We start from the raw sequence: 10820 nt of genomic DNA on the forward strand, positions 1-10820 counted from the left end.
ATCGTGTCATCAATCATGAATGAAGTAAATGAAGAGTGAACACCAACCGGTCTTTCGTAATGTCTTTCTCTGAAAGGTCACTATGAATCCCAAACGTTGTGATCCTTTAATAACCATGCAAAATGGCGTGGTAATGAATTTTTTTTGTGATAGCTTGCGGGAGATTTAGGGGAAATAACTATGCAGATGACAACACTAGGATTCTAACCACGCAAAAGTGAAGTCTTAGCAGCACTTTGTATGCGTTCTACCACGTTCCCATCACATGGACTAACAAACAAACCGGCACAGTTGGTAGGCCATACAAATGCAACCGAACGAAGTCGAACGCATCCGGACAAACTGCAAGGTTTACGGTTCGAGTCCCTGCTGGGGACATATTCTTTTTAGTAACTGCATCACCGTGAGAGATTTTTATTTCCTTTACCCCTTGTTTAGGAACTTGCTATCTCTCAAGTTCGAACCTTTCATTTAAAAAGAAATTGTAAAACGCGAAGCGTGAAAAAAATTAAATCAATGACAGAAACGTTCTTCAGAACAGTGATAAAAGCCGGTGAAAAGCTGAAGTTTATATTGACGAAGTCTCTATATGCGTCACGGATGATTCATCATGAGGTATTAACTGGAATTAAAATTCAGCCCAACACAACAGTTTCCTTATTCGCAGTCCATACAAATCTTATGATGTTGACCAATTTTAATTGCTTTCAGATTAACACCACATTAGTTTCTTTCCTTCCAAACTCCTTAATACGTATGTTTTTCAGGTAAAATTTCCGTAAAACAAATCTGTTTTCCCAATGGCAATGTATTATCTTTGTCATTATTTTCTCTATCTAAGAACTGAATGCATAATGTTGTATGGAACTGTGCGGAAATTTTACCGTTTTTCACTTTAAAATGACCAGATAACTCAGTAAAGACTTCGTGTAGTTCACATATTTTGACCGCCGATACGAACGAATACAAGCGCTTGTCCCACTTACCTAAGAGATAGTAAACAAGTTGTAAACGAGTTTCCATGCGAAATAAAACCACAATGGACATTACTGATCCTAGCAGGGAGCAGAATTAACGTTTGAAGCGTAAAACTATGGTAAACCATGATAAATGAACAAAGGAAATATTAAGTTTCTAGAGAAACTGTGGTGCTGCGTCGATGGAAATTAACATATTAAGTGTAAAACCAAGGTCAACCATGATAAGTGAACAAAGGAAGTAATTTTAAACTGTGGTGCTGCGTCGGTGGTAGAATAACTAGGGAAATATAGTATTATTAACTGATTTGATAATGTAAATTGGCCACCGTCTAGAGTTTAAAAGCTGACGTCTCGAGTGTTAGCCCTTCGTCAGAGCGAATGATTACGTTATCAACGCAGTTGATAATACTAAATCACCAGGTTAGCAGAGCATACGATCTGAATTTCAAACGCTTGTGGGAATGTTAGAATTTTTCTTTCTCATATGCTGGTGACAAATATTTTTAGCGACATTTACCTGGCGAGTTAATCTGTTGAGTTCTTGTTATGGTGGTTTTGTTGTTGCTGTGGTGCTGCTTTGCTACAGTTTTTTTGTCGATAATTACCCTGGAGCAACTTCAGAATACCCCGCAACTCATTTACATGTCATTGAATAAGAATAGCGTCTATTGTGTTATGCCTCGATCTTCAAAGCCTCCCGACACATGTAAGTGAGGCGGACCAAAGTTGCGGGGTATTCTGAAGTTTAGCCATTACCCTGTTAGTGGTCTTGGCGACACAAGTGTCAATTTTATTTTCATGCTTAAATTCTTTTGAGGTTTTGTTGTCTGAGTGAGGTCACCGACGCTTCGATCCATTGACACTTGTGCTCGCTTCCTTCACGGTCAGGAGTAGGAGAGTAGAAATCAAGAGATTGGGAACAAATGAAACAATTCATATTCTCCCCATTCCTCTCTCTGTTAACGAGGATCTAAAATGGCGGCTCTTCATTCTCCGTGGTAAATTTACACTTTTTGAAGGTGTAGTTATAAATACTCATGACGTAATTTTTATCATCTATGCAAACATGAGGGCAAGGTTGCCGTGTGGATTATTGGGATGCATACGAGGCATGGCTCTTTACCGAAGTTCTGGTTATATTGGAGGAAAATGGAAAGATTGCGAGACGAAGTTTCCAGTTTACAATCCTGCGACGGGTCAAGAGATTGGGAGAGTGTCTGATATGGGGAGAGAAGATGCGGAAGAGGCTGTGAAACAGGCGTATGATGCATTTAAAGTCTGGAAAAACGTGACAACAAAGGTATGATGGGTAAAAACTTTTGTTTCAATCAGCGGAAGTGCATTCATGTCGCGCAAATTATTTTAGAAGTTGCTTTTTCTAGTCGCGATCAGATGTTCGAAAATGGAGAGATTATCCATTTGCCGTTACAATTAACTAACAATTGATGAGGTAATCGCGTGCTTTGCACTATTTTTATACTGCACAATACGTGGTTCAAAGAAAGTCGACAAAATAGCTTTGGAATAAAGATATGGAAACTTAACACGTTCTATAATTTTCCTTTATTTTCGGCATACGCGAACGCTTAAAATTAAATCTTGATTTCTAAGATGTTGCTTTTTATGACGTTTAAGCCCCGAAATCATACATAGTACGCTTGGGCTGCCTGTGGTATGAATCAAGGCTTGCACTACTTTCAAAATGAAACGTGCACAAATTAATCAGGCCACAGAGCTTATGCGAATTCCAAAGGTCTTCCCGATAATACTTAGAAGCCAGATCGAGTGAAAGTTGCTGTCCTTGGTCAGCCCTTTTCTGAATTTCTCCACTTCCTCCTTGCAATCCACAAATTCTCCAGGCTACATGGCAATGTAAAAATGAAAAATTTTCTCCTAATTTATTAAATTGACTGAAAGTTACTGTTCCTCCTCTCTTTTGAAAGTTCTTTCCTCCGTATATAATATTATATATCAGACATGGTGGCATAGCAAACTTCTCTGCAATCTCAACAGTGCTTAGTATGTCTGTAATCAATTTGTGATAATGCATGAATTGGAAGTATATGTTGTTTAATAGAAAAAAGGCCACAATGCATTATTTTGCAAGGTGCGATCTTGGTGTATCAATGGTGATTTGTTAAAATATCATGAGACTGGATTGTATCAGGGATATTTCCTGTGCCAAGAAATGTGGGTTGAGGGAGCAGGAAGACTGTGACTCTAAGTTTTTATTTTGGGAAGCTGTGGCTCCTTTACCCTTTCTGTTCCATTAACAATGTAATGTCTATTTCTTAACTTCGTTTTGTTTTAAGGAGCGAAGTCAGAAACTACGTAACTGGTATGACCTCATCGTCAAACATGAGGGAGATTTAGCTGAAATGTTAACATCAGAACAAGGGAAGCCATTGTTTGAAGCTAAGGGTGAAATCAAGTATGGTGCTTCATATGTTGAATGGTTTGCCGAGGAGGCTAAGAGGATATATGGTGATATCATTCCTTCACCTGCTTCTTCACGAAGATTGTTTTCTGTGAAACAACCTGTTGGTGTTGCTGCCCTTTGGACTCCGGTAATAAGCATATCTGAATTAACTCTTACTCAATGTGAACTCCAAAATTTATACCTGAAAAGCTTGACAGACTACTTAAATTTTACATCAGTCAACAAAATCCTTTTAGGATGACTCCACTCCTAACTTGGCATACATCCTATCTGCTAAATCAAAGAAAACTAAATGGTTAAATTAAAAAAAAAAACAAGAAAATGATAAATGCTCATTAAACTCTTGCCAGTAGGTGATAGCTAACAACAAACAAAGGAAAACCCCTGAAGAGAGTCAAAAGTAACTTCAAATATGCAGTTGTACCAGAAATAGGGATAGTTTCTGTGCTCTATAATTTTTTCTCCAAAAGACATGAAATCCATATAAATATATGGCAGATGCAGTAACAGTTACTGCATCTGCCATATATTTATATATCAGCAGGTTATAGTAACCTGCCAGCAGGGTTGGTCATAGCGTTTTGTTCTTGTCCTCATAGTGGGTCTGTTTGAGTGCACTGTCCCCTCTTAATGCCTCAGGTAGTGATTAATTATGGGAGGAGGCAAGTATGCAGGCAAAACAAGCCTGCAGAGCAGGTGTCTTAATATGGTGAGTTAATGTTACGAAGCTCGCGATTGTTTATTCAACTGGCCATGTTTGATTTGGAGATAAAGGCAGTGTTGAGGGGGAGGGGGGGGAGGACAGGGAAAAGCAAAATATTCAGTCTCCCACCCCTCTCCTTATTTTTCACTGTTGCTCACCCCCATGGTACTAATTTCTTTCTCTCCTCATCCGTCCACTGCTATTAGAATCAAAGATAGTGTTGATAGTTGTTGCTAGGAAAATACTGAGCACTTGCATGCCAAAATTCCACCTACTCTGCAGGTTAAGGCAAAACCAAAGCCATTACTATGGGGAGATAGAAGGGTTGTCAAATGTACATGGTGTCTATTTATGCCAAAAAGAAATAAATAGGATAAAATGAACCCATGTAAACCAAAACAGAGAGGAATCATGAAGAGAAATCTCCCCTGTGGATAAGCGAGTGCACAGAAACTTTAAACCTAAATTACAAGAGAATTTGGGGCCATTTGTAATTGATAGCCTGCAGTTAGAATGATGTTCCACTGTCTGTCACTTTCTCAAGCAGAATGCTGTACAGCTTTGCACTAACAAAATAATGCATCTTCATTTGATAGTGGAATTTTCCAGTTGCCATGATCACTCGAAAGGCTGCTGCAGCACTGGCTGCTGGATGCACAGTAATAATTAAACCATCAGAAGAAACTCCTTACTGTGCCCTGGCTCTACAGAAGGTACAAATATTAACTTTTCCTCTAAATTACACTTTGGTTCCTTTAAGTCAAACACTGTTTCATACTTTCTCTCTCATGGGAACGCCACTTAACCCTTTAACCCCTTAGAGTGACCAGCATCTAATTTCTCCTTACAATATCAGCCCTGAATCAAACATTCAGGTAATGAGAATAAAGGAGATGGTCACCAACCAGAGAAGCTCTGGATTATAAAACAAATTCTCCTCATCAGCACCTTAGGGAATGTATAGGGAACAGTATGGAGAATTTACATACTGATGTTAGGGTGGAAAGGGTTAAATTTGCAAGATGACTTAAACCACTTTCCAGGCTCCAGGTTTGACAAATCCTTTTGTTTACTTTTTTCTGATAAGTGACAATCAACAAGAATGTACAAACTCCTTGCATTAGTTGGACTTCACAAAGATCCGCTTTAACCCACTGTAAGGATTAAAGTACTACTCCTGAGATCTATCACCAAAAAAGGAATTCTCCCATGTAGCTACAACTTAAAAATTTCTTCATAAAATATTTAACCCTTAAAACCGTAAGAGTGACTAGAATGTAATTTCTCCTTACAATATCACCCCTGAATCACATATTAAGGTCATGAGAATGACACAAATGATCATCAACTTGAGAAGCTCTTGATTGTCAGACAAGTTTTCCTTGTTGCTCCTGTGGGGTTCTGGCTCAGAGGCTGGTACCCGAGGAGGCACTATAGAATCCCCTGCACATAGGGAGGAATAAGAAATAATGTATTATAGATAGAGTAGGTGGAAAAAATCTTGTTTTGTCCTGAAAGTGGTATACAGAATGGGCCTGTTGTAGGTCCTTTTCATGCCGCATGTGTTGACATCAAATCAATCAGCCAAAGACTTAATGTCACAGCTTGTGTTCCACATCAGATGGTAAGCAACTGAAACAATTCACAATACTGTTTTGGTTGAACCTGAATTCAAATTTCTTTTTTAGTTGTCCGACAATGCTTCATATAAACTCTAAGTAGAAGTTTTAAGATAGAAATTTGAGTGCTAAAAAAAGGCAGTGGGGTAGTTTTAGTGACACTTATTACAAGTGAGCAACTTAGGAAATGCATAGAGCGCAGGATTGAGAATTTGCATACTGATGCTAGGGTGTCATGGGTTAATAACAAGATGTTATGTGTCAATTTCTTCTGAGATTTAAAGGGTTTATTATTTTTCATTCTCAGCTGGCTGAAGATGCAGGTTTTCCCCCTGGGGTGGTCAATACGATTCCTTGTTCCCGAGACAATGTGAATCAGGTCACAGATGCACTTCTTGGTAATGACATTGTGGCAAAAATGTCATTTACCGGCTCTACTGCAACTGGAAAGGTATAATAATGCAGCTTAACTCTACAAGATCTTGCACTTTTCTGAGAAAATGAGACTGTGGGCTGGTTCAGTTCTGAAGAGGCTTTTGACACCAGAACCAGATTTTGAGGAAAATGTTACGATTGCCTTTAAATTGGCATCTTTTCCATTCCAAAAGGTAATTCTTGCACCAGCTATTGCTATCTTCAAAAGGTCTTATGACAAACAAGATATACCCCCATTGATCTCTTGTCATGGTTTAATTCAAATTTCTAATTTCCTCACAACTCTTTCTTTAAAGGGTCTTCTTCCCCAAACTGTGTTCTTGGTGGCAGAATGAAGACAGACACTAGGGAAAAGGTTATTCCTTGTCCCTGTCAAAGACAAGAGAAGTCACCCCCCCCCCCCCCCCCATTACTACCTGAGAAATGTGCACATACCTGCCAACACTGAGGATGTCTCTCTGAGGATATCTCTCACTTTTTGATTATCCCTTGACCTCCTAGGCAGCAGGCTGCATCAATTTTTTATCATGATTTTTTAAGCAATTAGAATTAATTTTGATGTGTTACCATCACAAGATATAAGGTATATGTGATATTTTTCATTGAATAGCTACTCATGTCCAAGTGTATTGATCCAATCAAGAGGGTCTCTCTGGAGCTGGGGGGAAATGCACCATTCATTGTATTCAATTCAGCTGATGTTGATGCAGCTGTCGCAGGAGCACTGGGTGCTAAGTTTAGACATACTGCACAGGTAATCTATCTCATTTCTCACAGCAATTATGATAAGGCAGCATGGCTGTGTGGTTAAGGTGCTGGTCTTGTAATCTGGTGGTCCCAGGTTCAAGCTTTCAACCCTGCTCAGTTGTCACAAGTTCAACTCCTTGTCTGCACTTTGTGTATAGCCAACTGGTCTGCCTTCTTCTAGTTGGGGTTTTAACCCTTTAATTCTCAATATAATATTGTTAACTCTCCCCTCGGCTGTGACACATTTCTTTGTAAGTAAGTCACAGGAATTTGGTGTTAAATAAAAATAATAACTGCTACCTGATAAGTTTGAGGTTTCTCATCACCTGTTTGCTGAATTAAGTATGGATGTGGTAAGGAGAAGTTACATGCAAATCACTTCTGGGAGTTAAAGGGTTAAACACTATTTATTCACACTATTTCAATATATATTGGCCCTGAAAACCCCATTAGGGGAGTGATCAATTAAGTATGCATACATACTGGTACATTCATACATATTCACCCTTGATAATTTATGATAATGTGTGATGATTGTTTTAAAATTTATGATAACTTATGCTTATCCATGATCTGAGTGCAAAGTTGATTTACAGACTGTATGTACTTAAGTGTATAACTTCATTACCAGCACTGGATGTAGATAGAGGTGAAAGAGGGATTGATACTACTTTGGGAGGGAGGCAGGGGCAGATTAGGGAGGGTCTTAACCCCCCTTTCCTCTCCCTCCTTGTATACGTATGGGAGGGGAGAGAAACTGCCAGCATTAGTTCAATTTTTGCGTAATTTTGTAGCTGGGATTAGCCTGTTTTTTTTTTAATTGGACTTAATTTTGTGTTTCATTCTTTCTACCAGACCTGTATCTGTGCCAATCGCATCTTAGTTCAGGACAAAATTTACGATGAATTTGCATCTAAGTTTGCTGCGGCAGTTGATGAACAACTGAAAGTTGGAAATGGAATGGATGCATCATCAACGCAAGGACCTCTTATAAATGAGAAAGCTGTGGAGAAGGTAGTGTCGAGAAAGGAGCGACTAATTCATGCGTCAGCCGTGCTTTCATCGAGATATCAAGCACGTGCGAGGCTTAGAGAGCACCAAAGATGTGTTAGAATTTCCTGAGGCATAGCTGAGAGTGGATCTGAGTTGTTGAGTGCCTTCTAACTTTCAAATCTCGTTAAACTCATACTTAAGGCATAAACTAATTGTTTCTTAATATTTTAAACACGTTAGTTTTAAACCTTAAATCGTGCAACACACATTTGCAGACGTTTTGCTACCTAAACTGTTGTTGTTGGTTTTCTTTTGAAGGATCGTGTCGTTTCACTGAGAATCACTGTACAGAATTTAGCATTAGCTTAGTAAAATTTACTTAACAGACACCCGAGTGAGTTCTTGAGATAGATTTTGAAGAGATTTTGATTTTGAATTGCTTTAGTTACGCATCTCATTGGTCCAGAGAGCGGTGTGAGTTTCTGAACGAATCATGGAGCGAAGTAGAGCAAAACCAATGCAATCCCAAGTTACTTTTGACAATTAATTGAAAAGTTTTCATAGAAAAGACTACTAAAGATGCACTCATTACTCCATTATTAGGTTGAAAGTCACGTAAAGGATGCTTTGTCCAAAGGCGCCAAATGTCTAAAAGGTGGTCAGCGGCATGAACTTGGAGGTAACTTCTTCCAGCCGACTGTCCTGTCCGACGTCACTCGTGATATGATCATCTGCAGTCAAGAGACATTTGGGCCGGTGGCTCCTCTCATAAGGTGTGTAAAATGTATTTAGCACAATTTCCCACTTGCGTTTCTTAGAAACCTGCTCACGCTGGTTCGAAAATCTTAGACTGTATGCTTTCACTTGATTCTGCCTTAATTGTCGACAATTCAGCATTACAGGTTTCGTTCTATTCCATCCTGATCTAACTTAAGGTTACAAAAATCGCTACATTTTTAGCCAAGGAAATTCACGCCCAGATACGTAATTCCATGTGGGATTCAAGGCTTTCAAACGTTCCACAACGATTCGTGGGCACTAATTTCTAATCGGAAGTGGGTTTACTTGACAATCATGCTGCTATGTTCTTACGCGCTCAAATAAGATTTATTTCTGTTCACAGAACTAATTTGGTTATCCAAAGCCTCTTCCTGTAACATTTTACTTTAACGGTAGAAATATTCTGCTATAACGGTAACGAAATTACACATTACTTGATACACAATTAAAACTATAATTGAAAGGGAATCAATTTTGAGCGTAGAAACGCATCCCGACAATGTCATTACCTCTTATGAAGATTGCTCTTAAGTAAAATTATAGAGTTAATGATCTGATCTGGATGATTTCTTAGGTTCAAAACCGAAGAGGAGGCCGTGGCAATAGCTAACGATACCTCATCAGGATTAGCAGGTGACTTTGAATTTAACTTACGTAGTTTATACCAATGCATACATAAGCGCTTGAGTCCAGCCTGAGCACAATTTCAGTTGTAGAATACGTGTTCTCTGCAATAAAATGATTAGCTGTCTTGCCTTAAACAATTTTTTTTTTTAATTTTCAAAAAAACTAAACTAGTTAGCAGCACTTTGCGAAGAGCAGTCGTAAAACTTCTTTATTCGGCAACTCATTTTGTCTAACTGTCGTAAACTTCTTCAGGGAGTTTTACGAGTTAACACTCAACGCCTGTATTTATAAGCCATAGTTAGCAGCTATTACGAAGGCCATTGACCATGTAGGCTTGGCCGGACTTACAAACAGGAACAGTCCGAGTTGTGAAAAATTTTGCAACTTTTTAGTGGGCAAGGTGAGAAAAATATTTCGGGGGCCCCCGTTTTTACCTAAAAACTAGTTAAGTTTTTAAGAAATTATGTGAGTTTTGGCCAACATATGCGGCAGACCTTTGCATAGTATGTCGGCTCAAGGAAGGCTCTATGAATCTATTACAGTGTTCAGTGCGTTCGTAATCGATTTGGAACAATGCATTGTTATGCAGTTTTTGAACCAGTCCGACAACATGATTTCGTTGTGTGCAATCCTAAAGGAAGATCTGTCGTAAGATCGCAAAGCTGAATATTTTGCCAGGGTGGGGTGGGCGGAGGGTGAATGAAAGGGGGCAATGACTCCTTCAAAATTTTTTTCTGGAGGCTACAGCCCCTGTTCCTTCTTCCCCTGCTTCGCCGCCTTTGTCTGAGGAAAACGTTTTTCTAATTTTTTTTCCATCCTAGGATACTTTTACTCCCAAGACGTGAGCCAAATCTGGCGCGTGGCTGAGGCCATGGAAGTGGGTATGGTAGGGGTAAACGAAGGAATCATTTCATCAGAGATTGCGCCTTTCGGTGGCTGGAAGCAGTCCGGGTTAGGGCGAGAAGGTTCAAAGTATGGAATTGAGGAATATCTCGAGATCAAGTATATCTGTTTGGGAGGAATCACTAATTCATGAAAACTGAACACAGACCTGATGCAAGACCTCATGGAACAATAACATTGAGCCATTTAAGTTTAGAAATTAGTTTACAGTCTTGACACGTGTCGATGGACTTAAAAAAAAAAACGCTGGGGAGATTTCATAGTAAACAGGAGACCGTAGACTTTAAATCTTCCCGAAAGTGCGACTTGCTCGGGAATTGTGTGGACGGTTTTTTTTTCTAGGTAAAGAGAGATAATCGAATAACGTTAGGTTATGATTAGGGTATGTGATTTTTTAGATATACAAGGGTAATATATAAACGGAGTCTATGAACTAAAGCAAACGGAGTCGTTTATTTCAAACACACCTTAGGTGCGTGAATTATGGCACCTTCCATCGTTGCAGTTTCCTGTACAGTCACTTTAAGGGATGCCGTTGCCCCCCGCCTTTGCTTGTGGACTGCCTCAGAATGATTGACCAGGCTCTTAAGGCC

At 39.2% G+C, this 10820-nt stretch overlaps 1 protein-coding gene across 1 annotated transcript; it reads left to right on the forward strand.

The window, feature by feature from the left end:
- Positions 1-1949: 1949 nt before the first annotated feature.
- Positions 1950-10681, forward strand: LOC131777895 (succinate-semialdehyde dehydrogenase, mitochondrial). The gene is made up of 9 exons (XM_059094257.2): positions 1950-2280; positions 3293-3547; positions 4720-4836; positions 6050-6193; positions 6788-6931; positions 7780-7938; positions 8521-8690; positions 9272-9330; positions 10146-10681. Exons 1-9 carry the CDS (start codon positions 2047-2049, stop codon positions 10358-10360), a joined length of 1497 nt encoding a protein of 498 aa, XP_058950240.2. The 5' UTR covers positions 1950-2046; the 3' UTR covers positions 10361-10681.
- Positions 10682-10820: the final 139 nt, after the last annotated feature.

The sequence above is a fragment of the Pocillopora verrucosa genome, chromosome 11, assembly GCF_036669915.1.
Source record: "Pocillopora verrucosa isolate sample1 chromosome 11, ASM3666991v2, whole genome shotgun sequence".
In the NCBI taxonomy this organism is placed as follows: domain Eukaryota; kingdom Metazoa; phylum Cnidaria; class Anthozoa; order Scleractinia; family Pocilloporidae; genus Pocillopora; species Pocillopora verrucosa.